Source organism: Crotalus tigris, unplaced genomic scaffold, assembly GCF_016545835.1.
Source record: "Crotalus tigris isolate CLP2741 ecotype Arizona unplaced genomic scaffold, ASM1654583v1 scf7180000020347.5012614909:4044961, whole genome shotgun sequence".
Lineage (NCBI taxonomy): Eukaryota > Metazoa > Chordata > Lepidosauria > Squamata > Viperidae > Crotalus > Crotalus tigris.
The window spans coordinates 482,674-501,294 of NW_024097978.1; the positions used below are offsets into that span (position 1 = coordinate 482,674).

General features: G+C 41.0%; 1 protein-coding gene and 1 non-coding gene across 5 annotated transcripts in view; both read right to left on the bottom strand.

Annotated features, from left to right (window-relative positions):
* Positions 1–1,733: 1,733 nt before the first annotated feature.
* Positions 1,734–18,621, bottom strand: part of MFAP5 (microfibril associated protein 5) — a 103,022-nt gene continuing 86,134 nt past the window's right edge. For all 4 annotated transcript variants that reach the window (XM_039366643.1, XM_039366642.1, XM_039366640.1 and 1 more), the window contains exons 7-8: positions 5,728–5,801; positions 1,734–3,725 (exon numbers count right to left, since the gene is read on the bottom strand). In XM_039366643.1, coding sequence (XP_039222577.1) covers positions 3,604–3,725; positions 5,728–5,801 — 196 coding nt within the window. In that variant the 3' untranslated portion in view covers positions 1,734–3,603. The remainder of the gene's footprint in view (positions 3,726–5,727; positions 5,802–18,621) is intronic.
* Positions 5,588–5,694, bottom strand: LOC120318706. Its single transcript, XR_005559572.1, has one exon. It is a non-coding gene; the product is annotated as a U6 spliceosomal RNA (small nuclear RNA).

The following is an 18,621-nucleotide window of genomic DNA, read 5'->3' on the forward strand; positions in this document are numbered from 1 at the left end:
AGTTTTCCTGTGGGATTTTTAAATTAAGCAATTACTTATTCAAATATTTGGAGATGAAGAAAAAAATCAGTGATAGATTACATACTTTTCAGAAAGAAGATTCTTTCTGAAGAAGGAAAGAAGGAAGGAGAAGGAAAAAATTCACAGTTCAACAAATTAAATTAATTTTTAAAAAAGTAAGGATGGGAGGGCTCTAAAAGAATGTCCTAAGCTCTTGGATAGCTATTACCAATCAGAGAAAACAGGACTAGGTAGGCTGGATCAATGCCCATGCTTCAGAATAAGGCAGCCTCTGAACTTTTATATGGAATCCCCACAACTCAGGATATGGTAACTCCTGTTTATGTCTTTCCACCATCAAACTGCCCAAAGATAATGATAAAGAGAGTAAAGAGTAAGAAAGGCTCTATGATATCCTGTTCAGCACTTTGAAAACAATTGTCCATTTCCAATCATACTGCATTAGTTATACAGACCTACTGCCAAGGAAGTTCTAGATAAAGCTTTGATCATACCATCCTTCTATCTTACAGGGTCTGCTCTATAGTATTTTACAGTTAACAGAATAGAATAACAGAGTTAGAAGGGACTTTGTAGAGAAGAACAGAACAGAACAGAATAACAGAGTTCGAAGGGATCTTGTAGGTCTTCTAGTCCAACCTCTGCTCAAACAGGAGACCCTATACCATTCCAGACAAAAGGCTGTTCAATCTCTTCCTAAAAGCCTCCAGTAAAGGAGCTCCCACAATGTTTGAAGGCAAGCTGTTCCACTAGTTAATTGGTCTCACTGTTAGGAAATTTCTCCTTAATTCTAGGTTGCTTCTCTCCTTGATTAGTCTCCATCCGTTATTTCTTGTCTTGCCTTCTGGTGCTTTGGAGAATAAAGTTGACCCCATCTTCTTTGTGGCAGCCACTCAAATATTGGAACACTGATATCATGTTACCCCTAGTCTTTCTTTTCAATAGATTAGACATCCAATTTCTCCAATCGTCCTTCATATATTTTAGCCCCCTAATTGTCTTTGCTGCTCTTCTTTGTATTCTTTCCAAAGTCCCTACGTCTTTTTTATAATATGGTAACCAAAACTGAATGCAGTATTCTAAGTGTGGTTTTACTAAGACTTTATAAAGCTATAGTAATATTATTACATCAAGAGAGTAAAAATATTGAAATGGAAATAGGTTGGTCACATAGCAAGAAGAACTGATGGCAGGTGGACCAAGGCAGTCATAGAATGGATCCCACTTGATAAAAAGCATCCATGAAAGAGACCTAAAACAAGATGGATCGATGACATTAGCAAGTATTGTGGGCCCAATTGGCAAAAGAAAGCTCAGGATTGTATAAGTTGGAAACGTGCGGAAGAGGCCATCATCCTACAGTGGATAGATAATAGTTAAAATGATGATGATGATTAATACTTCATGTGATCTTGATTCTTTCCCTCTGTTAATACAACCTAGGATTTTGTTGGCTTTTTTGACTGCTGCCCACACTGCTGTCTCATATTGTCCACTAGGACTTCAAGATCCCTCTACCAGACTACTATTTAATCAGGTTTAATCTGTGCCTGTATATTTTTCTTGCCTAAGTGTAAAACCTTATTTTCTCACCATTTAATTCCATTTTGTTAGATGAGGCCCAGTGTTCAAGTCTGTTGAGATCCATCTGGATCTTGACCCTATCTTCTGGGGTGTTGGCTATTCCTATCAGTTTTAATGTCATCTACAACTTTTTTTGTTTATTGTATCAGAGAAAAGTGGAAATAGAAGAAACTACTCTTATGACTTGAAGATAATATTCCATGTTACCTTTTCTCCCAGAAAATGGCAAGAATTGTGCACCAAAATTGCAGGCAGATTGCCCTTTTGGTGGAGAAGATAAAGGAGTCAAAATCCAAACTGTTGATTCACTATCTTATAAAGAACCATAAGAAATTATTGGAATGAACACAGGTAAACAGCACCAGATCAATAGTACCAAGAAGTCTTCCAGGAGATATCCAGATAGATAAAGATTAGCCATATAGAGGAATGTGAGACTAAGCACTAAGACTAAGACTGTTTAAAAAGAGCTCTTACTCTTTGAAAGTTCAGTATAGTTTCAATGGCATCCCTGTTGTTGATATTTCAGGATGCCTGGACAAGCATCAGTTGCCATCAACCTTAGGAACCAAGGAACAGGATTCTTCAAGGAAAGAAGAATCTGCATCTACCTAAAGAGGAGAAATAGCAATTAGTAGTGATCAGAGAGCCTGAAGAAACATTCTGCCTATCAAGAGGAGAAAAGTGCTCTTCTAGAGGCACACCTTTAGATGTGATGAAAAGGCTCCCAAGACTCTTTACATTCTTGAAAATGCTTCAAGGGACTGTGATGTACTGGATTAAGGTTAGCGTTAACTGGGGACATAGGCAATATTTCTTCATGTCTTCCTATTGAAGGATATGATCCAAGAGAGGAGAATACCAGATGTGAGCAAATGGGATAGTGCAAATGGGAATGATGTGGCTGATGGGACAAATTTATGAGCCTGGGGAATTTCTGGCAAGAAATAGGCTCCACCTCACAAGAATTAGAAAAGTATTTTTGGAAGACATCTTGCAAAACTGAAAACCTTGCTTTAAATTGAATTATGTGCAGGACACAAAAGTTCTTTCCTTTTCTTTCAGTGCTGAACAGATTTTATAGAAAATGTTACATCCTGTTCTGAGCTCTATGTCTTAGGAAAGACAGTCATACTGACAAACTAGAGCATGTCCAGAGGAGAACAATCAGGTGATTAGGGGCCCGGAGGAAAACTTTACAAGAAATAGTTGAAAGTGCCTTTGGAGAAGACTGTAGGCTGACATGGTAGCTGTTCAAATATCTGAAAGACTGCTGTTATGAAGAACTTGTTCAAAGTTGTTCCAGAATACAGAACTAAAAACAGTTAGATAAATGAAGTAGCTTTGATTGAATGACAAGACAAAATATCCTAACAGTGAGTAGAGCAAATGGCCTCAGGAAATAGTAAATTCTTCTTAATGAAAGTGTTTAAACAGAGATTGGAACATCAGGGATGCTGTAATAGGGGACACCTGTACTGAAGAAGGAAGGACTAGATTATTGTTTCTTACTTTCTATTATTCCATAGTTTCAGTGTCTCCTCTTCAGGTAGGTGCATAAGACATACAAATGGTGAGTTCAATATATGGTTCAATATATACTCTAATTTTGCAGAGAAACAATCAAACCCTATGAAGAATAGACTATAAGTACTTCATCCATACAATAATGTTAATTATCTGCAGAGAATTTTCTGTAAAGAAGCTGCCTCTAAACTAGATGGGAAATCACTGAGAAAACAAGTATTTCGTATGTATATTTTAAAGTGGCTTTTGGGTAGGACTTACATAAGGAGTCCAAGGTTAAAATAACCCAGAAGCAGGTGCACATGAGGGTCTAAGTACTAACATCTCAGAGATGACCTATTGATATGAAAGGTCCCTGTGCTAGTGAAGCACCTTTTGAGACAGGAATTGGGTGAGAAAAGGCAGATCTAGGATGGATTTCCAGTATGATCTCAGTTCCTCTTTATTCTTCTCATTCCTACAGTTTCCTGATCATTGAGAATCAAGCGTGTTTTGAGATTGGCCCTTTGCTCGTCGGCAGGATGGTCCTTGAGGTTCACCAGAGCGGTGGAGGCGGCGTGGTTGGAGGCCAGCCAGGTGACGGCAAATCTCCTCTAGAAACAGGCCAGAGAAAGAAAGAGCTGATCATTTGACATAATTTATATATACAGCTTCATTTGCAAGCATCATTTTATGGATCCATAGCATTAAAATCACTTATGACTAAATATGAAGGGGACAGTTCAGTTTCTAATTATTACTACATATATTTTAAGGACAGTTTCACAGGAACTTGTCCCAAAATCTCTGATATTTCATTTCCATAAAAGTCTGCCCGATTTTAGGGAAAGCAAATATAAATCAATTATTTTAAACATTTTTTCTATATGTATTTTAAACATATATCACAACATTCAGAGCAGTTTGAAAATCTTCAAGCAGATCTATTTTTTTTTTTTTTTGCTGAGCACTGTCATTTTATTTATTTTTATATCTGTTTAAGAGTGTAGTACACTCTTAGGATCATTGTAACACAACTGGAGAATATCCAGATACTTGTTTTGGAATCAGTGTATTACCTAATAATCACCTAAACAAATCCTGGCTCTCCCTCCCCCCCCCCACTTCCTGTGCCTATTCTGCACATTCAGCATTTTTGCATCTTTTCCCATTTGTAAGCTGGCTTCTTAAATTGTCTCACTGACAACTGAATGTTACTAAAAATATATAACCATACAGCTCTAATATGAATGACTTTTCCTCCTTTAAAATAGATGCAATCATTTCTTTCTGGGTATTTTTCTAATATGGGAATGTTTGATAAATATATATATATTTTTTATTGAAAGTTTATAAAATTTTACAATAAAATACTCCCCCCCCTCCCAACCCCCCTCCCCCTCCCCCCTACTTCCCAGAGCTGAATACAGGGTTAAAAACAACAAAAAACATAGAACTTAAATGAACATCAAACAACTATACATACATCCAAAAAACAAAATTTTAAACACTTTAACTCCAGTACATAAAAACAAAAATTACCATCCTTAAACATAAGTTATTCAAAAGCTTACCCTTAAATATACATTATTCAAAAGCTAAATAGTACTTTCTAATATCGTATTTATTCTGTATAAAATTCACCCATCTTTTCCGCACCAAAATATATATCTCTTGCGACTGGTCTTTCAGATAAGCTGAAATTTTTGCCATTTCAGATAAATAAGAAACTTTAAGAAACCATTCTTCTAAAGTAGGCAAAAAATCCTTCTTCCAGTATTGCCCAATCAGCAACCTTGCTGCTGTAATTAAATTCAACATTAAAATAATCTCTTTACCATCACAATCGTCAATAATACCTAACACAAACAATTGTGGTGTAAATTTTATCCTTCTATTAAAAATCTTCTGAATATTCCACCAAATCTTAATCCAAAAAGCCTTTATATTTCTACATGACCACCAAATATGATAATACGTTGCATCCAAACAACCACATCTCCAACATTTGGGCTGCACATTTGGATACAAACGAGACATCTTTTGTGGACCAAGGTGCCATCTATAAAACATTTTATAAAAATTTTCTAGTAAATTTTGAGCTTGAGTAAATTTAACATTCCTCACCCAAATCATCTCCCATGTGTCTAATAAAATCGGCTCATCAAAATTTTGAGCCCATTTAACCCTACAATATTTAACTAATTCTGTTTTTGAATCCAATTCCACTAATACACTATAAACTCTTTTTATATGAAATCGACTTTGATCTTTAATTTGTTTCATCAAATTCACATCCTCCCTAATAAAACCCACTTTTTGATCTATTCCCCATCTTTCTAATAATTGCCTATACTGAAACCAAGAATAATTAATATTTTCTTGTGTTAATTCATCCATAGATTTTAATTGCCAATTATTCCCATCCCAATTAAGTAATTGTTTATAAGAAATGCTCTCCATTTTCACTCCTTTAAAAAATATGGAACGCTTCACGAATTTGCGTGTCATCCTTGCGCAGGGGCCATGCTAATCTTCTCTGTATCGTTCCAATTTTAGTATATGTGCTGCCGAAGTGAGCACGATAAAAATATACTTTTTTGTCATGTCACTTACCTTGCATGGCTTCATCTTCTTTGCAAACAATACGAGAGCAGATCTCCTTGTTTATTATGTATGCCCGACGGACACTGATACCAGCAGTGCAGAGGACAAAAAGAACAGACAACAGAAACAAAAAATTCCTGAGAACTCAGCATTTAAATAGCAAACCACTATGGACACCTACTGTAATTGCTAATATAAGAACCTATTTTACCTTACACAAATAAGGACCTATTTTATCTTACACACTAATATGCACAACTAACCCAAACACTCCACTTTTTCAAGAAAAGTATCTAAAGTGTATCTTTTGGAGTGAGAAAGCAGTATAAAAACAGGAAGGATAATTATGCCTTTATTTCATCACACCATCTTATACTAGCTGTTTTCCTTCTCTGAGTATCCAAGGTTAGCAGATTCAAGAGTCTTCAGCAGAGTAGAGTAAAAGTATTTTCTAGCTGATGAAAGCTGTCAAAAAACAAAACTAACCTAGATTTTTCTTTCTGTAATGCAATTGCCAAATGCTTCTGTGTTTTCAAAAACCAGTGTATGCAGCTGGAATGCATTGTCCTAATTTCCTGCATAAATTGCACTAAAGGAGCTGTTACATCCCTTTGGGTTGGCCATCTTCCTCAATGTACTGTTCATTGGAAAAACCACTCATTAATTGCAACACTACATGGGTGGAATGGCATGATGGGATGGTGGTGACTGAGCTTTTCTTACTGCATCCCTCCTCCCTCGCACCAATGCCAACCAACTTTAGCAAAGCTCCTTTTGAACATGAGTTAACTCTCTTCAAGTAACAAGTTCCATATCAGTTGGAGCTCAATAATGGCCAGCTGGCATTTAAGGGGTGGTGGTGGGTGTTCAGTGAATTGGCAGAAAGCCAGTTGTATTTTTCCCTTTTCAAAGCCAGTTTGGAGACCTAGTACACAAAGAGGGAAGAGTCTAGTGGAATAGCTGGACTCATCTACTGCAATAACAAGAATAGACCTGAAGGTCAGTGCATGGGTACCAGAGGGGAGAGGTGTGCCTTCACTAATGATCAGTAAGAGCTCGGCCAGGGGTCCCAAACCTCTGGGCCATGGCCCACTACTAGGCCTTGAGATGTTTGGAACAGGGCTATGTAACTGGCAGGTAAGCGCACACATGCATCCCCACTTTCACAAGCAGTGGGTGAGCGTGTGTGCATGTGCTGCATTTGTGCGAGCAGAGGGCGCGTGTCAAAGCTGACTCAGCTTCACCGTTGCCTGCAGCTGATTTCGGCTCACAGTTTGCCAAACAGAAATGGGAGGGGGGATTGGTAAATTCCCAGGGAAAGGGAGGCCTAAGGAATGTGTGAGAGCCTTCTGCTGCCTGAGAACAGTTACCCACAAAGGTCAAGTTTGAGAACTGTTCAAACGATGCAGACTGTTTTTCCAAAACAAAAGAACTACATTTAATTGGTGGACAATGAACTATGGGTGGCTCAGAGAAGAATGGGGGTTTTACCTATGCTGACTTTGCTTCTGCTATACCTAGATGGATCTTCCAATAAAGTTTTACTCTTGGTAAAATCAAGAGTCAGGACTTTCTTTTTCAGAATGTGCTAACTGGGATGGTTGAAATTAAGTCAGTTCTCATGGTAGTGCTTACCTGGACAGCACCAGGAGGATAGTAAGCTTGCGATGTCAGCAACAGACAAGGAGGTGGAAAAGAAGAAGCTGGGGAAAATCTTGGCTTAAGAAGCCCCAGCATGTTGCAGACCAGGGTAGGGGTGCAGCCGGTGGGCGCACGTCCCAAACAGGAGGCAAAAATCTGGAGCTGCAGCCAACAAGCTTAATGGAGTGGCTGAGAGATGCTCCCTGGGAGGGGCTGAAGAGCCACTGGGCAGTGAATGTGGGGAAGGCGGTGAAAGCTGAGGACCCCTAATCCCATCAGGAGTCAATGTGATCTGAGGAAGCAAGTGGAAGGCAAAGCAGCCAGTTGAGTGGACAAGCCGATTGAGTGGAAACTCAGCAGCCCATCAAGTGAGCAGCTGGGGAGAGGTTTGGCAGGCTAGAAATCAAAGGAGTGATGTCACTGGGTGCTGTGCTGGTGGTGGTGGCTGGGACGGGGAGGAGTGAAATTGCTAATCACTCCATCTCCTCCCTTCCTTCAGCCAGTGATGCCAGTACTTGCTGGGACGATTGGGTCCCTGGTATATGGAGCAGTGGTACTGGGCTCTGCCACTAGGGAGAGTGCAGAGAGCTAGCCATGCATCTGCAGTTAGAAAAGTGAAAGCAGAAACTGTGAATACACTAGGAGACAATGGGTTAGAGCCACTGATTCCAGCAGAGTATTGTGACCTAGCCTAGGTTTTTAGTGAAAAGGGTCACCTCACTGATCCACTGACTACGCAATAGAAATCATGCGGGGAGCCAAAATACCCAAACCAAAAATGTACTCTATGGCCCTCAGAGAGATGGACAAGCTCCAAGCATTCATTGACCAGAATTTGGTGAGGGGGTTCAGACAGTTGGCAAGATCAAGAATGGCAGCCCTAGTGTTTTTCAAAGAAAAGAAAGATGGATCCCTTAGGCTGTGTATAGATTACAGGGGGATGAACTGCATATGTGTAGAAAACATGTACCCTCTCCCCCAGATGATGGATATTCCGGATTATTTGGCAAGAGAAAAAATCTTCACCAAATTAGATCTGTATGGATTTTATTGTGGACTTGCCAGACAGTGCAGGGAACACTGTAATCTGCACCATTAGACTTGTTTTCCAAGCAGGCACATTTTGTAGCATATCTGAAGATTCCCTCCACCCGGTTCCTGGCAAAGATGTTTTTGCAACATATCTATCAACTGTATGAAATTCCAAAATGCATCATTTCGGACCAAGGGGTGCAGTTCACATCAAAATTTTGGCAGAAATTCCTCAAACTGATTGGTTTCTCACAGGGCCTTAGCTCCACCTATCATCCTAGTACCAATGGAGCCTGTGAATAGGGGCACTCAGTTTTGGAGCAGTACCTGAGGTGTTATGTCAATTACCAACAGACCAATTGGGCTGAACTTCTGCCTTTTGAAGAAGTGACATACAGTAACTCCGTGCATAGAAGTACAGGATTTCCCCCTTTGAGGGTAGCTAGTGGAGTGGAGTTTGCACCCATGCCATAAATCCCTCAGGACAACTGTCCTTGGCATCATTGGCTGAATGGATAGAAAATTTAAAGGAAACATGGGTGGCAGTGCACAGAGCATAGTAGAAAGCTAGGGAGACACAAACGAGGCTGGCAGATAAGAAGAGGGCACTACAGGGGTAGCTCATGGTGGGAGATAAAGTACACCTGTCTATCAAATTCCTCAACCTGAGGCAGCCTTATAAGTAACTGGGGTCCAAGTTCATAGGACTCTTCAAAATTGTCCAGATCATAAATCTGGTTACTGTAGAACTGCAGCTGCCAAAAAGCCTCAGGCGAGTGCATCCAGTATTCCACTGCATTCTACTGAAGCTTTTACGTAGCTCAGACTTGCTACAGAGGTGTCTCCCCCTCTGGAGAGGAGCACTATGAAATCATAAGAGGAAATTTCAATATTTGGTATTATGGAAGGACTACCTTTTAGCCAATGCAGAATAGGTGGCAATGACTGATATGAAGGCAGCTAGGTTAGTGTGCAGATTTCATGTTGATCTTCCAGGTCATTCCCAGTAAGGCAAAATTTTGGGAAGAACAAGCAATGTCTAATGTTGTGTACACCCTTGTGTTTATATTCTAAGGCTATCATTCCTCTGGAGGGTCAGCATGTCAAAGGTGACTCTGCTTCATCATTGCCTGCACCTGATTTTGGCTTGCAGTTTGCCAAACAGAAATGGGAGGGAGTTGGTAAATTCCTAGGGAGGGAGGAGAGCTAAGGAATACATGAGAGCCTTCTGCCACCTAAGAACAGTTACTGTCAGAATCCAATTATATTTCATCTCTAGTTATTAACTATAGAAAACCCCATTTCTTCCTTCTCTGGATTCTGTCATATGATGAAGGGGAGGGGGTGAACAAAGGGGCTTTATGGCCCTCCCTTCCTTCAGTACACTTCAAAGGGAGTGGATGTGGATATCACCAAAAGGACTAACCAAAACAATGGGGCTATTACCTTTCATGTACTCCTCTCTGAAGTCTCCCTCCAGCCGGCAGTAAGGAAAAGGGGGTAGGAGTGTAATGCCTGAGACTGTCACTGGAAGTAAGGGATAATTGGATGGGGCTACTGGGAAACCCCTTAAAACCTTGAATGGGAGACCTTGGACCCCAAGTCCTGTCTAGAACGCCTGCAACCATTTTCTCTTAATAGAGGATGCCTGTTGGAAGAACTATTCCAAGAGTTCTGTCTTCTTAACATGCAAAGTGGGGTGGGTCCTTACATTAGACAGGACTTGCAAAATTAATCCACCTGGAAGCGAGACCCTTGCTGGGGGATTTTGCAAAAAATTAACATGTCAGACAATGGAGCAAGAAAGGGGGAAAACTCCCTGGAAAGAGAGCCGCTGACCCAATTGGAACCTTGCCAGATGTTGGAATCCGAGAGGTCAGACTCCTCAGGAGAAGAAGTGGTGGAGACATGGGACCATAAGCCTCGCTGGTCAATGGGCGTTGGAAAGAAAAGCGAGTGGGGAAAGGAATCAACAAAGGTGACCATGAGACGGGGGGCCAAGCAATCAGAATGGAAGCAGGAGATGGAGAAATCGCTGCATGCAAGTGAAGAGGGAGAAAGCTGGGCACCGTACTCAGACTGGATCCTAGAGAAAGCTATTGACCTGATGAAGAGAACTCTCAGCTCCCTAGGAGAGGAGAATTCTGAGCCCTACGGCCGCCCCAGCTCCTGGAGCTGCAAAGGGAGAGACACCGAGGGGGAAGTAGAACCTGCAGCCCCGGGGACATCTGCTGATCCAGTAGTCCACACCCCCTACCGAACCACAGATGACAATCTGGATGGAAGACACTACCACCAACAATGGAGGCACCGATCCATTCCAAGACATCCGCCGTTGGAGGTGAAATTCAAAGGGAAGCCAACACGCTTGGGGTTTTTCCTAACCCAAGTCCTCAGCTACATGGAGGAATATGGGCGGGACATCCCCAGTGACAAAGCCCACATCCGGATCGTGCAATCTGCCCTGGACGGACTGGCTGCAGATTGGGTGGTGAACTTGCACGACTCCAATGCCCCAGAACTCAACGACTTCAACTGTTTCATGTCCTCTCTGAGAAGATGATTTGAAGACCTCCTGGCTGATCGCAAAGACCGCGAAAGGATAAAAACGATGAGGCAAGGCAAACACCTGGTGGCTGAATATACACAAGAATTCCGAGCCATTGCCAGCAAACTGAACTGGCCAGAAACATCGTCCTTAGCCATTTCAAAGACGGACTAAATTATAACGTATATGATGCTTGCCTGCCCCGAGGAGACTCACACCAACTTGAGGAATGGTACATCTTGGCAGAGATCAACATATTGAAGAGACACCGCCGAGGAAAACAATGGAGCCGCTCCCCGCCTGAGTTGACACACGAACCAGTGAAACCATTGGCTACAGCCAAGAAGCAAATGAGGTGTTTCAAGTGCAGAAGAGAAGGGCATCGAGCTGTAGAATGCCGCTCCAAAGCCCCCCAGCACAACCCAGACAGATCCCCAATCAGCAAATCCGGAAAGTCTTCAGCTAAGCCAAAAGAAACTGCCATGAGAATGATGGAAATTGCGGAACCCCCCACCTCTGCTCATCAGGGGGAAAGAACTCCAGCCTACACCGCAGGGCGTGTGGACGCCTCAGATGACGGCTCAGAGGGCGAACCTCTGGTAAGTGGATGCATCGCACCCATCTTCAAGACAGTGACTATATTAATTCCCCCGATGCCCAAAGCCATGAAGGTGAAAGCCTTCATAGACTCTAGCTGCACCCGTTGCCTCATTAGCCCAACACTAGTGGGGAATCTGGGCATTCCATTGAGGAGACTGGAACAACCAATCTCATTTGGCCAGTTAGATGGACCAGGGGGGGGGGGTGCCAGCTACCCTAGCCACTCTACCAATACACCTCTCCCTGGGCAATCATGAGGAGGACATAATGTTTGTGGTGACCCCAGGCATGGAATGCCCAATGATCCTAGGGATGGAATGGTTAAAAAAATGGAACCCCTGGCAACTTATAATTAATGGAGGCTTATCTGAGGTTTTTCAAATTGAAAAGGGTACAAGACAGGGGTGTCCTTTGTCTCCATTGTTGTTTGTTTTAACATTAGAGATTTTGCTGATTAAAATTCGTGAATCATCTAAAATAAAGGGAATAATGATTAACAAGTGAGAATATAAATTAAAAGCTTTTGCAGATGATCTGATTGTAACTTTGTCTCAACCAGTTGATTCAGTAGTAGAATTGTTGCAGATTATAAATCAGTATGGGCAAGTTTCTGGTTTTAAAGTCAATAATAATAAGACTAAAATTTTAACAAAAAATATGCTTAATTTGGATAAGGAAATGTTAGTTAATTTGACAGATTTTGAAATTGTAAAAAAGGTAAAATACTTGGGGGTTTATATAACTGCTTCTAATGCAAAACTTTATAAAAATAATTATGAAGTGTTATGGCTTAAAATGCAGAAGGATTTGAATGACTGGAAGAAATTGCAATTATCTTTATTAGGGAGAATTGCTGCAGTGAAAATGAATCTTCTGCCTCAATTTCTTTTTCTGTTTCAAATGATACCCATTTTAAAGAAAGAGGCAAATTTAGAAGAATGGCAGAGGGGGATTAATAGATTCATTTGGGCTGGGAAAAAACCAAGAGTTAAGCTTAAAATTATTCAAGATGTTCGACAGAGAGGTGGACTCAAGGTGCCAAATTTAAAATTGTATTATGATGCGGTGGTCTTGACTTTGATCAGTGATTGGGTTAACTTAACAAATTTAGATATACTTTCCTTGGAAAGATGGGATTTATTATTTGGATGGCATGCGTATTTAATTTATAATAAAAAGGTGGATAGGGCCTTTAAATGCCATGTTTTAAGAATTGCTTTACTGCGTGTCTGGAAGAAATATTATAGGTTAAATTCTAGAATACCATTGTGGGGAATTCCTGGGCACGCTATAGAAGGGATAAGGAAAGGGGTGAAAATGGATAGGATTTCTTACAAGCAATTAACTAAGTGGGAAGGGAATAAGTGGCAATTAAAATCGATGGAGGATTTATCGCAAGAAAATATTATTTATTCTTGGTTTCAGTATAGGCAGTTATTAGAAAGATGGAGTATAGATCAAAAAATGGGTTTTATTGCGGAAGATGCCAATTTGGTGAAACAAATTAGATATCAAAATTGAGCCTATATAAAAAAAGTTTATAATGTCTTGGTGGAATTGGATTCAGAAACAGAATTAGTTAAGGATTGTATGGTTAAGTGGGCTCAAAATTTTGAAGAGCTGATTCTATTAGATACATGGGAGATAATTTGGGTTAGGAATGTTAAGTTTACCCAAGCTCAAAATTTACGAGAAAATTTTTATAAAATGTTTTATAACATTTTGTGGCACCTTGATCCACAAAAGATGTCTTGTATGTATTCTAATTTACAGCCCAAATGTTGGAGATGTGGTTGTATGGATGCAACTTATTATCATATTTGGTGGTCTTGTAGAAATATAAAGGCTTTTTGGATTAAGATTTGGTGGAATATTCAAAATATTTTTAATAGGAGGATAAAATTTACACCACAACTATTTTTGTTAGATATTATTGAAGATTGTGATAGTAAAGAGATTATTTTAATGTTGAATTTTATTACGGCAGAAAGGTTATTGATTGGGCAATATTGGAGAAAAGACTCCTTGCCTACCTTAGAGGAATGGTTTTTTAAAGTTTCTTATTTATCAGAAATGGCAAAAATATCAGCTTATCTGAAAGACCATTCAAAAGAGAGATACAATTCTGTATGGAAAAGATGGGTAAATTTTGTTCAGAACAAATATGGGATTAGAAAGTATTATTTAGCTTTTGAATAACTTATTGTATAAAGTTGTTATGCTTAGATTTGTTGATTTTATTGTAATGGAGTTAAAAGGGTTTTAAATTTTTTTTAGGATTTATGTATAATTGATTGATGTTTATTTAATTTTTTATGTTTTTTGTTGTTTTTAGCTCTGTACTCAGCTCTGGGAAGGGGGGGAGGGCTAATGGGAGGGGGAAGGGAGAGAGGTGGGGAGAGATTTTATTTTAAAATGTTCAAAAAATTTCAATAAAAAAAATGGAACCCCTGGGTAAATTGGAAGATGACAGAAATCAAATTCCTGAAGGGGGACCCTATGGACTTAAAATCCCAAGGGGGGCTACCAGAATCAAGAATAGAAAAAGCATTCATAGGAGAGGAAAAGGGACTAACAGAAATACCAGAGGAATACAGAGACCTTGCTGAAGTTTTCAGTGAGGAGAGGGCGAATGAGCTCCCCCCCCCACTGGCCCACAGACTGTGCCATTGAATTCAAGCCTGGGGCAAAACTCCTGAAGCCCAGATTATACTCCATGAGCCCAAAGGAGAAGGAGGAAATGGAAAGATTCATAAAAAAAAACCTAGAGAGAGGTTTCATTGAGCCAGCCAAGCCTAAAGTGGCTGCCCCGGTCCTCTTTAGAGAGAAGAAGGATGGCTCCTTACGCTTATGTGTGGATTATAGGGCCCTGAATACAATCAGTGAAAGCAACCTATACCCTCTGCCCCTCATGAAAGACATGCTATCACCTCTCGAAAGGGAAATTTTTTTCCCTACCTCTCGAAAGGGAAATTTTTTTCTAAACTAGACCTAAGGGAAGCTTACTATCGCGTGAGAATTAAGGAAGGGGACAAATGGAAGACCGCATTTAACTGCCCCATGGGGTGCTATCAATTCAAAGTCTTGCCATTTGCATTACAAGGGGGCCCTGCAGTATTTATGCAATTAATCAATGACTTTCTAAGGGAGCACCTGTTTAAGGGGGTCCTTGTTTACTTGGTTGACATTCTTATCTTCACTGAAACAAAAGAGGAACATGTCAACCTTGTCAGAGCGGTTTTAAAGAAGCTGCGAGCCGCCCACCTATATGCCAAACTCTCAAAATGCGAATTCCACCAGGAAAGGATAGACTACCTAGGTTATCGCATATCCCCCCAGGGCATTGAAATGGACCCAGAGAAGATCAGAGCAGTATTAGATTGGGCACCACCCCGCACAAGAAAGCAACTGCAAAGTTTCCTGGGCTTTGCAATCTTTTACCGCCAATTCATCCCCTCATTTGCCCAGATAGCCTTACCCCTCATTAACTTACTAAAAATGAAGGGAGCATCCTCAGTAAAACCTAGCCAGCCACTAACATGGACAATGGAGTGCCAAGCAGCGTTTGAGAGATTAAAGAGACTTTTTTCTGCCGAACCAGTACTAAGGCACCCAGACATGGATAAGCCTTTCGTAATACAGGCAGATGCAAGTGATGTGGCAGTGGGGGCTGTTCTATTACAAGAAAACAATGATGGAGTATTGCAACCCTGTGCATATACATCCAAGAAACTCACGGAAACAGAACAGCGCTGGCCTGTATGGGAGAAGGAGGCATACGGGACACATTGGGCATTACTCACATGGCGACAGTTCCGGAAGGCAACAAAATCCCTTTCCAGGTGTGGATTGATCACAAAAATTTGGAAGCCCTGAAAACACGCAGGAAACTCAATCCCAAACAACCCCGCTGGTCCCAGCATTTTCACCAGTTCCAATTTAAGCTCAAACATTTACCAGGGAGAAAGAACTTCCTGGCAGATGCAGATATCTCGCATGCCCCAATATAACAGCATACGAGCCACAGACTCTAAACCAATGATGGCAGAGTCACAACTGGCAGCACCAGTAACCACCAGAACCCAAGCTAAATTAAAACCACAACTGGACAGCCAAACCGGAATTGAATTCTGGAAAAGTTTGGAAACAGATGAATGGTTCCAGAAAAACAAAAATGTGTGCACAATGAGAGACGGGTTGCCTTGGGTAGGGGAAAAGTTATATATACCAACAACCCAAGGAGTCACTTTCATGCAGCTTTGCCATGACACAAAATCAGCAGGGCATTTTGGATTTGTAAAAACTTTACACTTAATTAAATGGCAATTTTGGTGGCCATCAATAAAAAAGGACATAGAAAGTTATGTAGCCAGTTGCCCAAAATGTGCAACTGCAAAGAGGTTGCAAGGGAAATCGCCAGGACTATTACAAAAAGTGGCAAATCCCTCAGCCCCCTGGAGAGAAATAGCCATGGATTTTATAGTGGAATTGCCAGAAAGCAATGGGAATACTGTTGTCTGGACAGTCACGGACTTGTTTTCCAAACAGGTGCACTTTATCCCTTGCCAAAAGATTCCCACCGCAAAAGCCTTAGCAAAACTTTTCATCCAGCACATTTACAGATTGCATGGGGCACCCCAACACATCATCTCTGACAGGGAAGTGCAATTTACATCTGCATTTTGGAAGGAATTTTTATCCCTCTTAGGAACCACTCAGGGACTGACATCTAGCCATCATCCACAATCGAATGGGGGGGCTGAAAAAATGAACTCCGTACTTGAGCAATATTTAAGATGTTTTATTAATTTTCAGCAAACAAATTGGACGGACTTACTCCCTTTCACAGAAGTTGCCTACAATAATGCAGTCCACTCCAGCACAGGTTACACTCCTTTTCAAATAGCCACTGGTCAAAGTTTCAACCCCATGCCAGAATTAACCCCAAATGAACCAATGATGCCAGAATTAACCCCACAGGAACCGGCGATCCCATCACTGAAAGAATGGATGGAAAAACTACAAAACACCTGGCCAATAGTCAGAAAAGCACTAGATGAAGCTAGGCAGGCATACAAAGCACAAGCCGATAAAAAAAAGGGTTGAGCCTACACATTCATTATAGGTGAAATGGTGTACCTATCTACAAAATACCTAAAGTCCCTACAACCCTGTAAAAAACTTGGACCAAAATATATAGGGCCTTTTCCAATTAAAAGAATCATAAATCCAGTAACAGTAGAATTAGAATTACCAAAAAATCTCAGGCAAATACACCCAATTTTTCATTGCAGCTTGCTGAAAAGAAAGCATCAGTCACCTTATGGGTCCTTATAGAAGGTTTACTCATGGTAAAATCAAGGGCCAGGAGTTCCTTTTTTAGAATGTGCCAAAGGTTGACAGCACTCTTGCCTGACGCTTGCACATTTGCCCACTGCTCATGCAGAATCATCTTCCTCTCCCCCATTAATCTGCAAAGTCATAAATGTTGGGGAACTCTGAGCCAATCCTATCCCTTCAACACTATCAACAGAATGGCTAGTTAACCATGTAAAATTTTATCCATTGCAAAACCTACTTCAGAATAAGTAGGAAAATAACTAGTTCAAAAAGCCAAGGATAATATAAGGGTGTCTCTGCTACGATGTGGAAAGGAAATGAAGGCAACATCCTAAGACTGATGCTGCCAGGATATGTAGATACAATGCTTAAGTGAGGAAAGGCCTTTATATTCAAAATTACAAGTGTGCAAAATAAAACTTCAGTATTCCATATGTTTTAAGATTGAGGGGCAGCATTTCAAGCATTTTGAGTTTGAAACTAAGTATGTATGCTATGAAGGTTTTATTTTAGGGTTAGAGAGTCAATTTAGTGTAGTGGTTAAAACATCAGACTGAAAACCAGAAGACTGTGAGTTCTAATTCCACTTTGAACACAAAGCTAGCTGGTTGACCTTGGGCCAGTCACTGATTCTTGGCCCTACGAAGGTGGCAATGACAAGCCATTTCTGAAAAACTTTACCAGGAAAATTGCAGGGACTTGCCTAGGCAGTTTCTGAGGACCAAACACAATTGAAGAGAAAAAAATCAGGGATAAAGCAAAATCTTGAGCTGCTTTGAGGTTTGTTTTACAAAACACAATAGAATTTCTGACTGGAACATTTGTTCAGAATCTATGATAAAACAAATTTCCCATTTTAAACAGAATAGAATTGAATTATATGGCTGGAAGGGATCTGGAGGTTTTCTAATCCAACCCCCTGCCCAAGGCAGGAGACCTTATATCATCCTGGACAAATGGTTGGGCAATCTTTTCTTGAAAACCACCATTAGGGAACACCCACAACTCTGAGAGACAAGCTAGTCCATTGATTAATTATTTTCACTGTCAGGAAATTTTTCCTTATTTCCAGACTGGATCTCTGACAAATATCCATCCATTGCTTCGAGTCTGATCCTCAAATGCTTTGGAGAATAAATTGACTCCCCTCATCTCTGTGAGAGCTCCTCAAGTACTGCAAGACACCTAGCATGTCAGCCCTAAACCTTCTCTTCTTTGGCTAAACATACCTAGTTCCTTTAACTATTCATCATATGCTTTAGTCTCCAGTTCCCCTAATCATTTTTGTTGCTCTTCTCTGTGATCTTTCTAGAGCAGACATGTCAAACACAAGGCCCAGGGGCTGGATGCAGCCCACGAAGTGGTTTCATGTGGCCCGCAAAGCCATCCTGGAAACAGTGAGGGAACAACCCCCGCTGCCTTGGCCCTGGCCCAGGCCGGCTGGGAGCCAATGTACAATTTTGTGGTGGCCATCTAGGCTGAAATGCATTCAGTCTTAGCTCCACAAGGCCGTTTGGAAACAGCGAGGAACCAGCCCCTGCTGCATCGGCCCCACCCCCTGGGTGCATGCTGGGGAGGTGTCACCCTTTGTGAGGAATGAAGAAATGCACCATCACCTGGAAGTGGCCAGTAAATGGCCCTTGCCTACTTCACATATCCGGCTTGATGGGCTCTGGGGAAGGGTTTTCAGTAGGCAGCAGGGTGCTCTCCTCACAGTGCCGAAAGGCTGAGTCAGGCGGTGT